This window comes from Melospiza melodia, chromosome 4, assembly GCF_035770615.1.
Source record: "Melospiza melodia melodia isolate bMelMel2 chromosome 4, bMelMel2.pri, whole genome shotgun sequence".
Lineage (NCBI taxonomy): Eukaryota > Metazoa > Chordata > Aves > Passeriformes > Passerellidae > Melospiza > Melospiza melodia.
In genome coordinates this window covers 79,655,995-79,678,174 of record NC_086197.1, presented here as the reverse complement: position 1 = coordinate 79,678,174, position 22,180 = coordinate 79,655,995, and the positions used below count along the sequence as shown (strand labels likewise).

Sequence of the window (22,180 nt, the reverse complement as noted above, 5' to 3'; positions counted from 1 at the left end):
CTAGTTCCAACCCACTGTCCCACGTTCCAGTAGATCAGGATGCTCAAAGCCCTCTACAACTTGGCCTTGAACACTGCCAGGAAATGGGGCATCCACGACTTCTTTGGGCAACCTATTCCACTGCCTCACCACCCTCACAGTAAAGAATTTCTTCCTAATATCTAATCTAATCACTAATCTTATTGATTTCACAGTAAGCCTTCCTTCCCCTCTTAATCTCTCCCCTCTTTTCTTCTACATTTTTCAAACAAAGCTCTTGGGCCAAACTCAGGTCTAGGTGAATTCTACTTTATATCTATACTTTTATAAAAAAATTTGTAATTCGGCCTCCTTTCGATTGTGAAGAACACTGAAGGGTAAGGTGATGGAGTCACCTGGTTGAGAAGATTTTTTTTTCTCACACCTGCTACTGTTGGTAAACACAATATAAAATTACTTTCTCCATTATAAAGTACTGCTGGCTGGTAGCCTACCTATTATCTCTTACCACGTAGCTCTGAATTTACTGCACAGCCAAGCATGATTGGACAGCTTTAGCTGAGACTGTCACAGATGTAGGAGTGAGGTGGGTGCCTGCAGCCCAGGAAACACTGGCATGTCTCACATAGGCCACTCACTTGTTGAGAACAAGGTGTGTTTGTACTCCAAGCACCACTGGATACCTGCAGTTCCATTATTCAGTACATGTCCCAGGCCCCATTTACTACCTATTACTGAAATCTGCTATATTATATAGTATTACTCATTCCCTGATGGTTTCTTTCATGGTACTTGTCCTGTGATCTCCACCACAGGACTGCCACATGATTGTAGCAAACCCATCAACTGCACTGAAAATCCGCTGTTACAGATAACCTTGGAACCTCTTTTACTGGGTATATTACTTTGTTGGTAACTTTGATGATTCCTAGAACAATAATCCTTGATTGTGACAATGCCCCAAATTGCATCTCCTACTGCCCTGTTTCTCAATGTTGTCATCACCTGTGTTTTGACACCAGGCACTGTGTTACCACCCTCTGTCAGCAGCTACAACCAGGGTAGCAACTTTACTGTGTCTGAAAGGACCTTCCCAGGAGGGTGAAGTATCAGGTAGCTGGATTTATTCCTTGGGAAATTATATACTGGCACACTTCATTTACATTCAGGGGGAGTAACGCTGGCCACATCAACTGCTGGTAGGACTGCAAGGCACACTGTTTCCAGCTGGAAGAGCTAAGGAGAGGTAGGACAAGTTCTTAAAGGGAAGATGACAGCTCACAAAGTTCAGTCATGAACTGGGAAAAGACACGTATTATTTACTGATTAACAAATTCTGTTGCACCCAGAGAATCAGTCTTGCAGAAACCATTTCCTTGCACCAAAGCTTTGGAACAGGAGCAGCACATCAATTCTTTGTGAACATATGGCATTTATTTTCTTAGCAGCATCTCTCAGGTACAGCCTTTTGCAATTGAGCTGGCTCCTGGCACCAAGGACAGCTAAAGAACCTTTCATACTCAGCACACACCTACAGGGATTTAAACAGGCTCTTGAATGACTCACACTTCTCTGATACTATAGAAGTAATTCTGGCTAGCTTGGTGGAGGAGATCTGTCCCTGCACACATTGAGACATATGGAGAGTGCTGGCATGGATTTACACCAGCTACCTCCAGTTTTCGCCAGGTGAGATACACCTCAGAGCTTGTCAGCTGACTTCTCATTGATTCCTTTCCCTTTCCATAGAAAAAAGGTAGGAAAGCAGCATAATAAGTGCTTCCTAGTACAAAACAGGGTGGTGCATTTCAACTCCTCAGTTTTAAGTGACATCAGTACCTACTGAAACACAAAGTGCCTGTTGTTGGCACAATATCCTAGATAACAAGGATTCAGTTCATTGCCCTGGAAAAGTTCACAGCAGCCCATCTTCTCATGCCAAGATGCTCTCAGTTCAGAATCCATGCTGGCTGGTCCATTATTAGGCTATAGATAGTCTCATGTTTTGTACACTCCCAGTACCTGCTTTGTCAGTAGAGAAGGATCAGGCACACATACCTAGCAGTGGCTGGTTGGTTGGTTTTAATCTCCTTAGTTCAGCATGGGTTTTAAAATTCCTAATAGCTGATGAAAATAATACTAGAGAATATTACCACAACCAAGATCAGATTCTAGCAAAAGGAAATCCTAGTACCAGCTTAACATCATGACAATCTCCAGTATCATCCATCAGGGTCGACATGAACAATACACAGAGAAAAACAGGTCTCTCAAAATGAGCAGAAAGTATTTGATTTCATGTAGAAATTGAAGTTGCAGTATTTAATCTTTAATCAAACAGCTACAGTCTGGGGACACTCTTCAAATACCTAAAATATGTTGCAAAGAATGGGAAAAAACCCTTCCTTTTTGCTTACAGCTAAGTTAAAAAAGGTCAAGATCTAGCAGATGGTAGATTTATCTTTTCCTACTATCTACCTTAATACTAGTAATACCAAAACCTACAAGAACTTGTAGAGGAAGGATAATCTTTAGCAATTTATTTCAAAAGAGACAAGTCGATCCTGCCATGTACAGTCAAGATGCAGCTGATGGTGTCACACTCTGGGAAAAAAATCCCCAAGATAAGCTTTCACATTCCATTCAAGGATTTCTAACACCACTATTTTTCAGAAACTTTCCAACTAAATATTCAGCTTTGGAATCTGTAATCAAACCTGCTTTTTTGGCTAATCGTTTTTGCTACCTATTGTTCTTGTAGTTACAGTTAAGTTACAGACTCGCAAAGCTTACAGCATCTGAAAGCTGGTTTGACAATCACGTCATGTAAAAGGGATAAAAGGAATAAAGCAGATTTTTCTTCCTCCCATTTAGTTTAAAACTGCTAATGGCTCCTGAAAGCTACAATTTCTACTCCAGTGCGCATGCAGATATTAAGGTTAAGTGTCACAGCAAAGTTGAAAATGTATGTTTTTAAAATCTGTTCGTATTTTGAATATTGATTTATTTAGTAATGACCTTGCTTCTTTTCCAAGTCTGTTTCTCCAATTTCCAAAGTTTGTGGAAGTTATTACTTGGTTAGACCCAGGTCACTGTCCAAATAGCAGGTGATTAACAGAAGGGCCACCAGGGGATTTGGAGCAGCAGCCTCAGCTGTGACACAGTGCCAGGACAGGGAGAACAGCTCAGTCACCACTTGCAGCACGTGTGGGCCCAGCAGACAGGTGGGCAGCAGAGGCTGCAGCTCACAGGCACTGCACAGTGCAGGCTTTGGCTGAGAGTGCTGTGCCAGCCTCCATCACACCCGTGCTCCTGGGGCACAACTTTAATTGAACTGACCCTTTGCTCAGAGCTGCAGCATCAGGCTCCCTGTCACAGGCTGAGCAGGAACTGTGGCTGAATGGAAACACATGGCACCTTTCTTCCTTTAAGAAAATCCTAGCTGATCACAGCCTTGTACCTTTTATCATCTTACTGACACATCTGGTGTTAACACTGGATGTGCTCCCTCACCTGGGAAAAGGCAGCACGACAGCATTCCAAATCCCAGGGCTAATCTGTGGGCCCCTTGGTGCACAGTTCAGCCTTCTGGCACCTTCGCAGCACAGCTTGAATGTTTTTGCCTTTGGGCATCTAACTTTTAGTACCCAGCCTCTGCAACAGATGTGACACCACCACCCACCACCCAGCAAGCTGGCACAGCAGGCAGGGAGGCTGCTGGAGCAGGCACAAGGAAACACTTGCCATCCACAGCAGACCAAGAGAATGAAAAGTATTTTTCCTGCACTCAAGAGCTTGTGGCTGTAATTTTCAATTATGTTCATAAACACTTAATGTGCAAAAGAGGATAGCCTAATTTTCTTTTAGCCAGTTACAAGAACATTTGCTCCAGGGAAGCTGAGTCCTTCTTTACCTCAGGGGACTAAAACTCAGTTCTCTGTGTTTGAAGAAAATACCTTAGGTTCCAGATGCACCACAACCACACTGCGGCACTGTAATGGACAAGGCCTCTGGGGACGATTTTACTTCCTGCGAAAGATATACCGAGCATGTTTTTCTGAATCCCTCTTCACAATGCTGCTTGTCATTCTCAGTGGTGTGGCAAAGCTGCAGGTCAGCATTCTATATTATTTTTAAGTAAATTCTGAAATAATCTTGAAGTGTAACTCAAACTGAGTGGCATACTGGGAAACTACTTACTAAAGGAAGTAGTCTCATTTCTTTCACTGATGCCTGAACAGCTATACTCAGTGTACACTTGAAACTGAAAATTATTGAGCACGTTTAAAGGCAAAACTGAAATTACTACAAATCATTATGGACATATCGTGGTATCCTCCCAAACCATCCAACCAACTACAATATACCTACTTTAGTAGGTATATTTACAACCCATAAGCTAGAAGTTGTTTCTGATCTGCTGTTATTTCAAACTGCAGCTAGTCTGACAAAAAAGTCCCTACACGCTCCTCTTGACTCAAGAGAACAAACTTGACAGATTTTCCCCTGCACAACTTTACTGATTTGCAAAGAAGAGATGCATAGCAAAGTCTAAATGTATCCTTTAAGACAATGATTATCACTCCGACCCTTTTTCTCTGATGAGCACGTGGCTAACATCATGCTGGGCAATTACAGGTAAGCAAGGTAAGCAAGTCACAGTAGCAGAGGAAAATATTGCTTACAAGAGAACCTACCAAGTATTAAACATTCATTTTCAAAGAAGGAATAAAGTGCATATTCACAATTCCTTTCTTTTGGCTGTAAAAGAAAAAAATGACCTTTTTGGTTAAAATCTGATGCAAATCTTCCCCTTAAAAAGAAGTTCAGAGTTGACACTGGCACACAAAAATTGACACTTCAAGGTTATGAACAAACTAAGTTTAATCTAAACCTAGGTTTACAATTGCATCAGATGAAGAACAGTTTCAGTCTTTCCAGTCAACAAATGCAGCAGAAGCTATGTCTGTGTCAGCAAGTAATTCAGTACGATAGGAGTGAATCCACAGAATTGAACAGTTGATGGAACTTGTATACCTACAGTATTTACAGTCTGGAAATGAGAGGCCCACTGTTGTCTGAAGCTCCAGACATCCTCAGCACAGGCAGGTGGTTTCAAGTGGAAAGAAGCCCCTGCTATGGACTCAGGGCACCATTCAGAGCTGGAAGGCACCTGGTGCCCAGAGCCCAGGTCCCAGTTCTGAGCTCTCCAAAAGGAAGTGAACTCAAGAGCACCAAAATGGCTTTGACAGCCAAACCAGTCTGTGAGATGAGGGGATGAGAGAGAGATTTCCCAACTGCACAAAGTACATTGCTGCCACAGAAGTGGCTGGAGACGTCCCCTAAAGAGAACATGTCTCTCAGGATGTTCAGACATCCTCACACAATACTTTTAACCCTGGCTGAATCACCATTTCCTAATGAACTGGGTTGCAATGTTCCCAGTGGAACCAGATGGCAGAATTGTTATCAGCAGGTAGGGTGGTAAGCAGCAGCAATGTAATCAAAATTACAATGATTTTAAAGTTCCATTCTACCCACAGTATGAATTTTAAGACAGACATACAAAAATGGGCTGCTCAGAAAAACCTGAAAACAGAACTGCCACTCCTGTTGCAGATGTTTGCAAAAAACAGCTGCTTACTTGCAGAAGTTAAAAACTCCTTAATATAGAGGGGCACTAAGATACATAAGATGTAATACACTTCAAAACCACAAGCATTTTACAAGTCCATTTTACAAGCCATAATGTCTATTACATCAAGATTCAACAATACAAAGCTTGTCTTTATATTTAAAAATAGAATATAAACAAATAGTAGTTCACATTAAGACAATTGCCACAGCAAAATTTCTCAGAGAAAGTGCTTTACCTACAGAAAATACCCTAAAGCCTACCAAGCAAGCTCTAAAATTCTCCAATTTAGAAGTGGTAGGGATAGAAACAAAACAAAAAAAAGTGCAAGTGACATCCAAAACTTTGCTAGAAATCAAGAACTCCAATTGTGCCATGTGGTTCAGCTGATAGTCAGGTCAGCTTCATCTCAGGAGTCATTACTCCTAAATATGATACAGCACACCATTTTCAAAAGTAACAGAATAGTTGATTTACTTACAAATGGCTTTATTGAAGCTATAACTTAATAAATTTGATAGTCAAGGTGTAAAGTTGTCTCACAGACTAAAAATTAACACAACAAGAAAAAACATAAGTAACACAGATTTACTTATGTTATCCAATTGGTAGAATTGAACCTGAAGGAAGCAATTCTTTCAAGATAAAAAATTAAGACTATCACAAGACTGAACAAACAGAGAGGGAAATACAGTAATAGAGTACTTCACAGTAAAATACCTCTTTATTTGGAATATATTTAAAACTAGCTCTTTATTTCAGGTAAGAAAAATAGCATTCTGACTTTTAGTCAGTGCTGATTCTGGTAATTTGCAACATTCTAAACAGCTAGAAAAGTTATTTGCACCGTTGTTGCCCATTAACAATTCCCCTAACTGTCCATTCACTGCCTTTATTTACCTTGTTCTTATATATGTTGGAAGAAATCCTTCAATAGTGTTTGTATTTAGATCTTGGTTAAGACTGACAGACTGACTTGACAGTGACTCAGCATTTGTTATTATCTCACATGCAGCTTTTATGAGCTAATTTGAAAAGAACAACATGGCTCAGGAGCTGAACTACAAAGACAATTGAGAGGGCAACTATCCAGGAAGACTGTGGTGGAACACATCCCACTCTTCTACTATACAGCTCAGTACTGTAAAGTAGCAGCAGTTTCTTCTATAGAACTTCTATACCTCTGTGTAAGAGAGCACTGAAGAATAGAATACTGTGATATTGCTATTAAAATTCAAACAACAAACTACTTCATATGTACATTTTTATACTCAGTACAAGCCGAGACTCTTGCTATGCTGTAACTTGAAAATTTAAGGTAATGAGACCATGCTGTAAACAAAGACATAAAATATTTGTGTAAGCTTGAATGGTTTTGGAGTGTGCATAAACACCTGCCTTCTAAAAAATAAAAAAGCTGTTTAATTTTTATTTATGAGCATATGAGTAGGTAGCATATTGTAAAACAAGTTTTTATCCAATTAAAAATGAAATCTATGCGTTTCATGGAAGTGTTACACAGCGTTTGTAATGAAGTCTGTGTTTTTAGATAGCTGACATCCATTTTCAAAATGAAACAGAGAAAGAATACTCTAAACAAATGTATTAATTTTTGGTCTTGGAATTTCTTCTATCCTCTGTAGCCAATATGAAGCTAAAATATGCCTGTTTAAAGCAGACTTCCATATACAGAAGTTTTTTCAATGCAGATGAAAATGATAATGATATTACAATCCCTAAATATACAAGTTTGTGGCCGTTTCAAGCAGAATTTTAAAAACATTTAGAAACACCAAAATAGGCTATATCAGGAAGCAATCTGATACTCAAATAAATAGAAAATTTGCATTTTAATGTCACATTGAATTTTAGTACATTTCAATCCAAGAAAAAATAAACAGACAGTAATGAGTACAGGATTATATATATTACAATATGCCTTGTTATAATACATTTGTAGCTTTATGATAAAAAACCCTGGAGGGCAGATGGAGTTCGAGCTCATAATTGTCAGAACAAAGCATTAAATGCATTTCTGGAGTAAGTACTTTTATTTAATTTCAAAACCTTTAAACAGCTTTAGACCTTGGCCTCTTCTTTAAAAAAAATAATTAGCTACTATGGGGCTAATGTATGTCTTCTAGGTTTAAATGATACAGAAAATGCTTTTCCCAATTTTACATACAATGAAAGGACAGATCATTTCAAAAACAGCACCGATGGCAAACTCCACTTTGACCTAGAAATGCATGTTACTGATCTCCACAAGGAATCCAGCAAATTTTGCAAGTTGTCCATTTCACATTAAAGCAAGAGGAAGGGTTATCATATGCAAAAATATTTTTCCAACTGTTCTTAATGTGTAATTGAAAACTAAAGGCATGGTCTCTTCATTATAAAAAAATAAAGGTACAACGGAAACTCTAAAGGAAGATATTCAGCTATAGTGAAGCTGCAACCCTCTGAAAGGAAGGAAAAAGAAAAGAAGTCAATTAGCTAAGCTTTGTGCTCTAACCAAACTACTTACAGTGATTTTCAATGGCAAAAGCCCATGCTGACTGGGTGATTTGACAGTTCCAAATATTTTTTGTAATAATTTTTATTTGTATACAAGGACACTAAAATGATCCAGTCATGCAATGTTCACTTTAAGCATTCTGCATCTCTTTTCCAATTTTATAGCTAAGGATCTTGTTCCAGTCAATCTTGGTGCGGGTTACTGGCAACTGTCGACGTAAGGCCTTGAAAGTAGTGTCCGACATAGTCTGGTAGTTCTCACTGATAGCAGTCTGCCAACACAAAGTCATGCAAAACAGACACGTCAAAAACACAGCTAGGATGCCACATCAACATTCTAGGACTCAGTGGCCTGCTACTCCCCACACAGGCCTAATGAAAACATGCTGAGTTGAAATAACATTTAACGAAGAAAACCTGCTAGATATAGATTGAGACTATGTCTCAGAGCTGTGAGAAGAAAATTGGTGAGACTTGTAATAAACCTGGCCATAGCCAAGGTGTTTCAGCAAACCATAGTGTGGTTAATCAGCAATACAAATAAAATGCTGAACAGAGTTAGCTCATACATCATTAATTCCAGACAGAAATGTTTTTCCTGTGAGGATGCTAAAGTCAGTCCACAACATTATCTGAACTTGAATATAATGCATACTATAGATACTTCAAAACTTTTTATTAAAGAGTATTTCTTTCAAACTGACAACACAGTGTCTGAAATTTACCTTATGTTCAAAGCCTGAATGAACATGTATCCACTTCAGCAGAGGGTATCCAGAACAGTTATACTTTTCTGACTTTGAAATGACTAATTGAAAGAGGTAATGCCTACAGTAATATTTAGCAAAGCTGTCTTAACAGAGTAGCCTCTGAACAGAATCTGTACAAAAATTCCATTTAGGGAATGCACTAATGTTTCATGACATCAGAATTGCTGACACTTAATCATGCAAGGATCTTTTCTGTTCTCAAAAGCTTACTTCTGTTGTAATGTTAGGCAGGTGAGCACAACCACCACAAGGTGGGAAAATGCAAGACAGAATTAGCAGCATGTAATCTATTTATATGGAACTGCATTACCTTGCTGGTTATAGAATACAACCTTTGGTTAGTATATGGTAATGCTAAAAATATGAGTAAGAATATAGTATTTCTTTCAACATACCTGATATTCATTTTCTGCAGCCTCCACAATTTTTATAAATTCCTTCGCTGTCTGGGCTTCATTCTAGGAAAAAAACATTTGAATTAGATCTGAGGTAGGATCAGTTGGATTATGTTTTTCCTATAGTTAGGAGTGATGCCAGGTACTGACCATTCATCCAAAAGGAATATCCCATATGATGATGACAATGACGATGTTAGAAAAATAAAATTAAAGTGTAACAAGTATAAAGAATGCCATGAAGGTCATTAACATATTTTGATTAAGAATTCTATGGTGTGATAAAAAGACATACAGAACAGCATTTGGAAAAATTACAGTGCCCACCCAAGCCCCTAAAAACATGCCAAGTACGGATAACAACATTATCAATGCTACATTTCCAGTACAAATTCAAGAAAACTTCAAGAACATCTAGCCCAGAAGTTATAGTAGAATATAACCAAGAAACCAAAACAGATTTGTTTACCACTAAACATTTTGAATCTGGAGACTAAGCTGAGAAAAACACTAGACTTTATGTATCTAGTATTCCAAAATCATCCCCAAATACATCTTGCAAAAATGAGGGTGCAAATTTCATAATGACTGACAAGGATGAGGTCAGAAAAGAAACTGTTTAAGGATGCAAGTGTGTGTTTTTTAAAAAAAATAGAATATGCCCCATCAGTCAATCTGGAGGTGTTTCCTGAAGTGCTGAAAAGAAGTCTCCAGCAGAAAATGAGGGTTCAGGAATTTCCAAACTTGCAATTAGCATTGGAAACATTCCTAAGACTGCTTTTGCAGAAGCTGTTGAAAGTTAGGAGTGCTCTTGTACCATGTAATCCCTCATTCCTGCAAAAGCAAAGATTGGATAAAACTCTGACAACTTCAACCATAACTGGTTGGAAGTGTCAGTGAAACTGCATCTAACAGATGTGAAAGTGCTCTTGGACACAGCAGGAGACATGAAGGAGGAGGCAGAGAGCAAGCAGATGAACAAATGAAAAGGTTTTGACTTTTCAGTGAACTGAGGAAATGCTTTCAAAGGCTCTGCTAATGAAAGGAAAAATTCAGAGGTATGAGGTCTTATTTGTCTCAGAGGAAAACAAGGGATAAGAAAATAACCTTCAGCAAAATTATTCAAAGCTCTAACAACAAGAGAACTCTTCAGTAATTTATTTCTGTTGTGCCTGTTAATGGTTTTTAAATGGGTTCTCTGACAAACAACAAAAAAGGAGTCATTGAGGGTCCTTTTAATCTACCCACCATTTCTTCTCTGTGAAATAAGAACTTGTACAGCCTCTGCCCTCTATGAAGCTCACAGCCAAGGTTAATAATTGGTAACCAGCAGCATACTTGCTTTTGTTTTAGCTAAGTTATGTAAAAGATGTTTTCCTACTCATTGGCCTGCTGCTTTATTGAATTGCAAAGCAGGATTAGGTTTCGTCCCAACAGTAAGTGAGGCAAAACCTATTGACAGGAGAACTGCAAGAGTTCCCTGAAGCAACTCTTATTTGAGTGAAACACTAAATAGATCCCTTTGCTCCAAGGAGTCAGAAGTAATTTTATATCTACAGCTCCAGAAGTGTTATCAGTTGGCACCACATTCCCCCATTTTTTCTGGTGCTATTGCAACTAAAAAGCCAACAAGCCTTCCTTTATATTAACAAACAATGTTCTTTATTGATGAATTGAGCTATTGAGCCAAATTGGCCAGTGCTAGTTGTTATCATAAAAATACTTCTTCTGTTCACTTTTACAATTTCTCTTTGCCAGCTTAACCTCAATGTCTTAAATTTTATTAAAAAACACTCCAACAGAAAATCTTGCTGTTTATAAAGGCCATTATAGACATTATTTCAGAATAAGTAGCTGTTAATGGTGGAACATTATCAATCCTTAAAAGATACATCTGGTACTATTTCCAAACAATTTTTATTTCTATTTTTTTGCTCCTCATTACTGTAATAATCCATTTGGCAAGAAGTTGAAAAAAATTATGCTTTAAATAAGAAGTGTGTTATGGTTCTCAAGTTGAACCATCTCTGAAAGGGCTTTTTGTACAGAGCAAAAAAAGCTGCACTGTCAGCACCAGTTACAGACAGAAAAAACGAAGGGAGAATCCCTTGAAGAAGCTATTGCTTCTCAATTGGTACCATTTGTTTACTATTTTAGCATAGTTGTCTTCATCCAGTGAGCAAAGGAGGCAATCTCCTACAATGTACAACTAAAGTCAGTTGTTTTAATTCAAACCTACTTCATATTCAAAAATTAATTCTATAGGTCATTCTGCAGACTGAAGTTTAAATACAGCAGAAGTGCAGGAAGACTGACAAGCTAATTAAAGCTTTAAAATCAAAGTTAATGTAGCTTATATAAGCCACATGCATTGATTTTTTTTAAATGCTAGCTACATGTTAGGTAGAAGTAGTAAATATTACATATAAAATATCTGTAAAATTGAACATTAATTCCCATACATGTAGAAGAACAAACTTATCTAAACTTTCCTTCTCTGAGCTTTTCATAACCTTGCATTCATTTTAAAATTAAAAAAATCACTTCAATATACCCACTAAGGTCCTCAAAGGTCACTTACAGACACTGTTAGAGAATCTTGTATGTCTTTATGGCTCACCAGCTGAACATTACCATCTTCATAATAGTGAACCTACAGAAAATTAAACAAAGAACCTCATATCAAGTTTAGGAATCAACAACATGCAGGAAAATCAAAGTGTTGTGTTATTTATCATAGTAAGAAACCTATACAAATTAGTCAAAACCACATACAGAATGCTACAGAACAAAAGCAAATAGGAAAAACAAAACAATGTAGAATTTACTGGTTTTGAGGGGGAGTACTGAACAGGCTAGTCTGGAAACGTAATTTGAGTCGATGTGCCTTAAGAAATATTTCAAGCAAAGAAGTTTAGGTTTTGGTTAACATCATGAAGATGACAACACCTTACTTATGTGACCTTACTAGAAACTCTTAAAATGAATGGACTAGACCACTCTATATAGTGAAGATATATTTAAAATTATAATGGTTTTATGAAGCTATCAGGATACTGGGAAGATATTCTGCTTCCCCAAATTGTCCCTGTTTTCTAGGGACAGTGCAATGTTAAGCTTCCCTTTCTAGGTCTGTCTGGGTTTGATATTTTCCTCTATTAGATAATGTCTCATAACAAATGCTGGTATTTATCTACATAAAGCAGTTCCCAGTGTTAGATAGCAAAGCAGATTGAAATTATTTATGCTTGAAATGCTGTATCTAAAGGACACCTTCCTTGATTATTTTGCAGAACACTAAAACTCCACCCAAGCTAACTTTAGTTCTTTTAAATACAGTTGGGACAGATATGAAAAGGTTTAGTTCCTAATAAAACTGTTGGAAAACTTAAAAATCAGGAAGCATATATAAAACTACATGTGATCATTAACAATAATTGGTATCAAAGCTATGCAGGTCATTGACATTTAAATAAGCATCTTTGAAGATTTTTTACAAGTTTGACAAAGTCAAGATAGTCAACATAGCAAATGTTATGAGAAAATGAAACATTTGTGTCTCACCCTGTTAGACAACATAACACACTTTTGAGATTAATACAAAACAGTATCATTTCCTATGCATTATGATCATATATGCAAAAGACCCTCAACTTTATAAATAACAGAAAAAACATGATACACAGTAAGACACAGCTAAGGAAAAGTTTCCTATAGGAGTAAAATATTATTTCCCGTGATTCATCTTAAATGATTATTTTGCTAATTGTCAAATACTTGTTTTGCAACAAAAGGTATTAACCTAACCATAGAAGAAGTTTCTTTTCATATTAAACACTGCTGGGTAAAACCTCTGCCAGCCTTTTTCAATTCATTTCCTAAAATATAAGAAGTGCTTACTCAGTGCACAATTCTAAGAACTCCCAATGAAGCAGCAGAACCCAAAGAAATGTAAGTGCTCCCCTTTTCCATGAGCCCAAACCTCCCCTGTGCTCTGAGGCCAAGACCAGCACAAACATCTTATCTGTGTAACTGAGTCCCATTCTTGGCAAACACTCAGACCTAAAAGCTTAGCAGAGATGGAGAGTCAAATCTAATTCTGGGATGTGTTATATCTTAAACAAAATACAAGAAGTAACTGTTCTGTACTATACCTCACTGCTGACATCCTTCTAGAATGCTAGGTCTGGGTTCAGAAGACTACAAGAAGGAGGATGTTTATGAACAGAACCTCTTGGAAAGGTTAACTAAGGAGGGATGAGAATAACAAATTATCTAAGAGATAAAATTAGTAAGCAGTACACTTATTGTTTTCCATGCACAGTTGGAGCATGTTAAATGCCACAGGGACTTAGTTTTAGTAAAAGGCTATGCCTTTGCTTTTGCCCTTATATATAATTAAAGAAAATTAAACACAAGAGATTGTGACAATTGACAATCTCCTACAGGAGTATTAACAGAATTTACAAAAAAAGGGAAGAAATTGTGGAAGTGATCTTAAAAATACTGAAGACATCTGAAGATAGCAGGTGATGCTGCAATTTCTCTCAACTTATTAATAAAAGGTCTTATCAGAAACAGAGCAATAGTGTATTGCTGTCAAACATTTTGCAAACAACACTGAAATTCCAGTACTCTAAAATTATACTAATGCTGTAGAGGCTTCACTTTCTAGAAAAATATTTTGCTCCTTAAATAGAAAAAATTAAAGTGATTTTTAAATTTGTTTGTTTTGTGACATGAAGAGAGAGCATTCCCATATACACTGAAGAAATTGTACACAACTTCTAAAAATTTAAAACAGATTTCAAAATTCCTTGGTGAAACAAGTAGTTACTACACAAGCAAAAAAGGAGAACTTTTCATCACTCTCCAGAACACAGATTTTAATGAATATAAATAATGACTTGATTAATTATGTGAAATAGTACTAAAAGACAAAAACATCTGGTGCCCAAATGGAAAAGTTGAACCTGAATGAATTCCTCGTTCAGACTATTATTTTGGCTGCTGCCCTAACCTTTCCAAGAATTAAGTGGACACCTGCTTCCTTGTTCTGGAAACCCTCTTAAGACATTAACCAAAAGTGCATGCTGTGGAGAAAATGCCTGCTTTGCAGCAAGTTGGATTTAAGTGACAAAGAAAACTTGGGAAGACTACAAGTTACTTTAAGTGCTGCTTACAATGACCGTTGGGATCTGACAACATAATAATGGCTGTTCACATTTTGACTATCATTCCAAATGTTGGCACCAGCATGGGAAAACAGATTCAGGGTCCCCTTGCTTGGGTGAATGTAAATACAGCTACCACATCCTAAAATAACATCCTAGCCTCAGGCCAGAAAAACATTCCTTTGCATCTTCCTTCTGCAGTCATCACTGAGCAATACGGACAAGCAAAACTCGTGGGGGCACAAAAGCAGCAAGAAAAAGAAACTTGACTTTATTGTGAAGCAAAAAAAAAAAATCAAAACCAACCCAAAAAGGTACTACACAGAAAGTCAGACTGCTCTAAGTTTCTAGTCCCTGATCCCAGAAGAGTTTCAATAAACTGCTGCAATGTATGTGTACACATTCCAGGGAACCAATCCAGAAAGTCAAGTCTCCCTGCCTACCACATGACAGTCAGACTTCCGCTGGTCTCAGAACTTCTGCCTGCTTGGAATTCCTCCTTTCTGAATGCCCTAAAGCCAACAGGAAAGCCAAATTCTGCATGAAGAATACACAGATTCAAAAATTTCTGATGGTGGAATTGGTGAAACGAAAGGTTTCCACCTTTCTGAACAATATGACAACATTAGAAAAGCCCCACAATCAGTTAAAATGAAAAAAAATTCTACTTCAGAACAGGCCTACCCTCAGGAAGGGCTTGTCTCACTGTGAATTCAACAGGAAACCAAAGAGACATATGCCTAGCTGAGGTGAATACACATTCCTAAGTCCTCTGAATCATTACATTAAACACACATTTTATGTTTTTAAGGATTAGATAAATATGCAAATTAAGTCACTAACACTTAAGTGAATGAGCATTGCTGCCTTGCTTATTGTGTCCCCATTCTCCCTTAACATATTTGATACACTGGCCTGAGTCTCCCTTGATAATGACTGGAGACTTTATGGCTCAGGACACAGTTTGAGATAAGCATACCTGAATTTTCAAGATGCCAGCCACTTGAGTGGTTGAAGGCGTGATTGTAAACTTCCACTCTGACCTCCAACGGCCATTCCTTAAAAAAACAGTAAAACAGAAATTGGATGTCACCCCATTGGTTATGAAAAAAAAATCCCAACATATAACTGATAGTGAAAGGAAACCACAGAATGAAATTTGCAGTGCAACTACACATGCAGAAAATTTTCCCCTAAAGATTTAGCATCATAATCAGTCATGACCAGAACAAAACTGTTTCCCAAAACATTTAACCTCAGTTTTCAATGTGGACCAAGGAGATTTATTATTAAGGACCTTTTAACAGGAGGACTTAACTTCTGAAAATACCTAAAGCCTCCAACGTTCTTTCTCCCCCGTAGCATTAGTTAGGCACACACAGAAAATATTTTGTCTCTAGGACCTGGATGTTTGCTAGATCAGCCAAAGTCACACTTCACCTCAGGCTATCAAAATTTTAAATGGAAGGAATATTAAAGTAGCAAGACTTTCTGCTGTGTTTAACTATAACTAGGCCTTTCAGCTTTTCAGCATTTCCCTTCCAGGACAACTGTTTCCTTCTAGTTTCCTTTCAAATTCAGGATCCTTGCCAAAATGCCTTAAAGGAGTTTCAAACACCAGGAAAACAGTATGGGGAGTAGTTTCACCTGATTTCTTTCCTGTAAACTAGACATCATCTTATTTAACAATGAGATTAGTGGATTAGAAGGCTAGTACTACAGAGCTGAATTAAGAAACACTGCAGCAGTCCATGATTTGTCTTGTGTTTGCACTTAAAGAAGGAAAGAAAGTTGCTACTAGGTGTTCCAATGGTGCTAATGTTAGGTGTAGATTCCAGTACATTCAACAAGGGGAGAGAAAGATATAAAATATAAAGCAAATCTATATAATGACACAGTAACAATGGTAACTCAGCTATAAAGGCATTGGTTATTATTTCAGACAATATCCAAATTATCACTGAAAATGCAGACTAAGACAATTCAGAAGCTTGTTGGCATTGCTAAGAAAACTGAAAGGGCTGCCCAACTTAGTGACACTAATACTACTAGTAGCCTTATAGACTGACCCACTGATTATGAGAAAGCTTATGTGCTGGATTACACCTCAGGTACAATTCTAGTTTTTGAATGCCAGGGACACAATGGCTAGCTAACAGATTTGTTTGCTTCTCAGTCAGTCTGTGGCCCCTTGAAGTTAACATGACCACAGTTGTTTCCACTCTGGGATATAATTTTTATGAAGTGGCTATTAGAAAAAAAAAAAAGAAAAAATTCAAGTTCAGAAGGATTTTTCTGTAGGAAATGCTCTAAGGTAAAAACAACATGATTTCTTTATTTAGCTTGGCTGACTTAGAATGTTTTGTAAGAGATTAACTTTCCTCTTCTTTCTTTAATAAGCCATTTATCCCACTACATTGATAGTATTTCAAATAATCAGAAAGTATTTTTCTTTGGTATATATTGATTTTCTATCACCCAACAAACTTACTCCCATAGTAAGATGACAGACTTGCAAATGCCCAAAAAGCTGGAACACCTTGGAAATAAGTACTGGCTGTGGCTTGGGCTGGATAACTGAGGAATCTGGTTAACTTGGAATCCATTCCTCCATCTCTAGATCTCCCAAATTAATATGCATTTATTGCAACTTGCTAAGAACAAGCACTAGAGTCTGACTACCCCTGAAAAGCTCTTAAAAACATGGTCAATATTTACCCATAGATGCTCAATCATAACTTTAATAAAGAAAACTTTCAAGAAAGATTTTCTCCATCTATAAAAGGTTGCTGAATATCTGTTCCTCTTCTTAAAAGACTATAAGATTAATTATTTGGAATATCAAAATTCATTCATATGTCCAAACTAAAAAGTAAACCAGTGTTATTTCAAGTTACTTCTAATATTGATGGAAAACATGCAGACTTAACTAGTCAAGTGTAAGTTAGTAAAAAAAAATAATTATTATCTATGCAAACTCAATAAAAATCAGTGTACTGGGCAAATAACTTATACATACACATGCTGAAATTACTATGGAAATGTAATATCCACCTTCAGAATCAAAACCCAAAGATTTCTGTACTTCCTTTTATTACCTGTGGGATTACTAATAAAAATTGCAAGCAGATGCAAAAAGCAAACCAAATAATGAAATACTTTTCTTCTGACAACTGCATATATAAGCTATCTTTAGGATTTAACATCCTTAACCTATTCCTGATACTGTGATATTTGATGTCAACTCTGGACAGTTTCCTGTATGGAGCTATCCAAAGTTCACTCCAGACTGTGGAAAACATCACTGAACCAAGTCCAGGGAAAAAAAAAAAAAGCTGCAGTTTGTAAGATTTTATTTCATCCAAAATCACCTTTATCTGTCTAAGTGATCAAAACTGATCACTTAAGTCCCACTGTAAAGTGATTTTTGGTCACTTTCTTTCTCTGAGAAACTCAAACTAGAAGGAGCTGTTCTTAGTCTATCAATCAAAAAGGAAGCAAATCAAGCCAAAGCAACTGTATTAGGGAAGCCAGCCATGAGTATTGGAGTCAGTGTGATAAACAGGAAAATGAATCATGTATGTCATACGTGTAATATGGAATTTTGCAAACTTCTACAAAGGAGATGCGGGTACACAGTCTGCCATTTTACTTACCACAAAGGAAGAGATTTCTACAGTTTTAGCAGAAAAACTTGGGAGTGGAGTGGAGAAGAAGGGTCCCAACCAAGATATGCATCCACCTTCTTCTCTGAACTACGTGTTATCAGTGTAATGGCACTTACTCAGTTTGCTGTATCTTACTGTCTGTGGATCCATACAGAAACTTACCAAAAATTTTTTGCTTGAAACTGATGGCTCTCTATGCATGCAATAATGGTTTGCTGCCCATCAATTGTTTTACCATACACCTTAATCAGGAAAAAAAAAAAAAGAAGCAAAAAAAAGAACAGTCAAAGTTTGAGCAGACCTTGGTCAAGCTGCTTAGATATCTGTTTCTACTATTGTTACATAAACTAAAATTTCATTTTCTAACCATTATGGTTATACATAATATTCTGAACATGAAACAATAAAGTATTTATTACAATGCAGAAAATATCTAAGATTTAAAAACCTGCCGGCCAACCATCCTAACTAAATTTTATATATTGTGAACTCCTTTTTCTACCACTACAGGAATTCTAAGCCTATAACAGTGACTATTGAGACAATATGCATTTGTTACCAGCTGGGTTTCAAACACCAGTTATTCTACCAACTATATGACAATTTAAACCTGTACAATATAGCAAAAAGGGTGGGATTTGGTCCTCTTTTCTGCTTTATCCCCCCTTTAAATCATCTGAGATAATTTAAAAATTATCCAATTATCCAATCTGGTTTCCTTTATAGGAAAATGACTGCCTGGGAATCCAATTCAACTTGTTAATTCAGCAGTTGATTTACTTCCCCCCCCCCCCAGTTAATTTTTCTGTCACATCAACATAAAGCACAGAACAGCTATCAATAGATCAGTTTGCTGAGATTTAAATAGTCACAGGGCTTGTAACAGCAAGCAAATACTATTTTAGTCCAGACTAAGAGGTTTTATTTTAAGAAGCTATCAGAACCACCAATTCTGGTAATAAGAATACAGCACTTGGATATAAAGGAGATATGATGGAACAAACTAGTTTGCTTTACTAAGACAGTTTTGTCAGGAAATCAAGGCAAGGTAGACATTTCTATTTTATGGAATTTTCCCCCCCTTCTAAGCAACCAGCCTGACCACAAAGATCAGCAGGATCAACCTGCAGTAGTCCACAAAATGTCTAAATGCATCAAGAAATTTAAATAAAAATGCTCAAATACAGAGGCAAATCTTCACTATGACCTGCAGGAACCACTCACTAATAATCCTACAGATAAAACATTACATTTCTGAGCTTTCCTGCATTTCTCATGAACCCCCAACAGGAATAAATTCTTTACAGTCAAAAGTGCCTGTCTTTCTGGTTTACAAATAGCTCCTTTTTAAAATTTATAACTATCTATAGTGGTACAGAGGTTATGTAATTTAGCACTTACTGTGCAGACACCATTTGGATAATGTTCCTTCACATATGCTTTCATTGCTGTTTCAACTGAATTTCTCCAGGACTCTATGGCATTTTCAACTTCATGGGGTCTAGGATCAGTAGCCTCCTTTCTTAAGTGATCAAATTTAAAAGAAATCTTGTTCTTTGGATCCAGAAATTTTCCATTTCCCAAATCACCATGTTCTGTTATCAAAACCTGTATTATGAAATTTAAATTTCATTTATATATATATTTATATCATAGAAGATGTATTAAATAATTAGTTAGTAACATTTAAGACATTAAAATTAGTTAGTAACATTTGCTATACAGTGAAAAAAAATAAATGCCATGCCAAATCTAATTATATCCCGCATTTAATGGGAGCTTAATCATTAAAACTTAAAATTTTGAACAAAATATGCATAAAGCAAGAGAGGAGAAAGCAATTATGATACACTGCCTCAGAAAAATATATCTTGAATCTTATGCTCTTACTGCAACAAACCATGCAAGACAGAAATTCGTGTCTTCTGCTACTAACGATGGAGCAAATAGTTTTTACAGCTACAAACACTGAATTCAGCCAACACTGCAGACTAACATTTCAAGCTCTTTAGATACCCCTGAATGATTAACTTATGGGACTGGTACTGGTACTACTGGAGGGGCACAATCTCTGTGTTTTGGTAGGGCAGATGCATTTCTTTTAATTTTCTTGTCAAGAAGTGTTGCAATACCAGATCATCTTTAACAGTTTAAGGACGATCACGAGTATTTCACTGTATTCATACCTGCTCGTCGTAACCGTCAATTTTTACAGGAGTAAACTGGTCCAAGTTGTACTGTGCAAATGCACTGCAAGAGAAAAAAACCAACAAAAGCCTGCATCAAGCACAATCTTTTTCCTTGGCAGCAGTTAAGGGATATAAAGAATAGCTAAGAATCTGGGCAATGATGCATTAAAAAATTATATTAATGCTTTACCTAGTGGGCCAAAATTCTTGGAATCACTTGAGTGTTCGTATTACAGATTCCAACTGCCATTAAATTCCAACTGCTACAATAATTTACATTCAGAAGTAACCTGATGTAGACAAACACCTAAGCTTTACAGTAACCCACAGAAACTGGAGGAACAGATAAAGTTTAAATTCCACAGAGATCCAACCTACTAAGCCACATATCTCCACTCTTACAGGAGAAGCTAATTTTGGCATGAAAGTACAGCAAGCATAATGTTCTGATACAAAAGTAGGGTCTAAGGATGCAGTATCTTACAGATGTTCAAGTAACAGCTACCCTGAAACAGAAAATGAAGTTGCTCTAATCATTAGGATACAATACAGATCTCTCCTCTGCCAAGAATTTAATCTTGATCAAAGATGCCCAACACACACAATAGGGTTTTACTTGCCAAGCACACATCTTTAAATGAACCACTTACTGATTATGCAAGTCCTACTGAAAAAACATCTTGTTTTTATGCAACTGAGTATGTGACATCTGGTACTTACTGGGCTGCTCCTTCCCTGAGAAGATTGTCATTATTAAGCAGCAACCGAACATCTGAAAGAAGTATTTACAACATGTAAGTACAGTTAACTCAGAAACTTCTTTCAGTCACATAACAAGTATCAACAGACTGTACAAAACAACAAAAAAAACCCCCCAAAAACTACTCCATACCCACAGAGATTACTAGGTAGTAAATTTATTGCTTCATATTTTATAATTTTCACTGAATAAAATTAAAATAATAGTATAGAAATGGATCTCTTCCAAGACAATGTGGCAAAGATTTAAGCTGTATTCTACAGGCTCTGGGAATCTGTCAATCTAGTTTTTTGAGAAGCTCTGAATGAGAACAGCACAGAATTCTACCAAGTTTCCTATAAAAAGTATATTACCAACTCCCTCAACCTATATTATTGTTACTGTATTCTGATGACACTGATATGGTATGCATTGAACTTACTGGTTTTTAAGTCCCACCATTTTCAGTCTCATTCCTAAATGACACTCACTAGGCAGAAGATTATACACCACCATAGCATTTTTTCTACCATGATACAAGAAACATATGAATATAGAATAAATCAAAACTCTCCTCAAAATTATTTAGTATTTATTGTGCAGCAATTTTCTTATTTATGTACTTGACTTTACCAGACACTGTTTGAATATTATTTAGTATTATTGTGCAGCAATTTTCTTATTTATGTACTTGACTTTACCAGACACTGTTTGAACAGCAATTTAATTAATTGCTCATTAACTAACCAATCATTAGTCTTGCCAGAACATATTAAACCTCTTTTAAATATTTCCAAGGTATCATTCAAGTGAAAAGTAAAAAAAATCTGGACTATATATAAGGTATTTTTTTCTTTAAAAAACAAGCAAACCCTTCTGAAATAAACCAAACTGCCCCAGCCAAACCAAAACACAAAATACCCCAAAGGGAAAAAACCACCTCACATACTCAAAAAACCCTACTCAAAGCCAACCAACCAAATGCACAATTTTCAGAATTGGAATGAAAAGCTTTCTCTGTCTATTTAAGAAGGCAGCCTAAATCTCATTGAACACTGGTCAGGCATTTGTGTTCACTATGTGTTTTCAAACACATTGTACTCTGTTATTGAGC

At 36.7% G+C, this 22,180-nt stretch overlaps 1 protein-coding gene across 1 annotated transcript in view; it reads right to left on the bottom strand.

Moving 5' to 3' along the window:
- Positions 1-4,845: 4,845 nt before the first annotated feature.
- The window catches only part of CAPZA2 (capping actin protein of muscle Z-line subunit alpha 2), a 31,954-nt gene continuing 14,619 nt past the window's right edge, over positions 4,846-22,180 (bottom strand). The window contains exons 3-10 of the mRNA XM_063155317.1: positions 21,048-21,099; positions 20,325-20,388; positions 19,540-19,746; positions 18,301-18,380; positions 15,450-15,528; positions 11,878-11,949; positions 9,297-9,359; positions 4,846-8,403 (exon numbers count right to left, since the gene is read on the bottom strand). Coding sequence (XP_063011387.1) covers positions 8,263-8,403; positions 9,297-9,359; positions 11,878-11,949; positions 15,450-15,528; positions 18,301-18,380; positions 19,540-19,746; positions 20,325-20,388; positions 21,048-21,099 — 758 coding nt within the window. The 3' untranslated portion in view covers positions 4,846-8,262. The remainder of the gene's footprint in view (positions 8,404-9,296; positions 9,360-11,877; positions 11,950-15,449; positions 15,529-18,300; positions 18,381-19,539; positions 19,747-20,324; positions 20,389-21,047; positions 21,100-22,180) is intronic.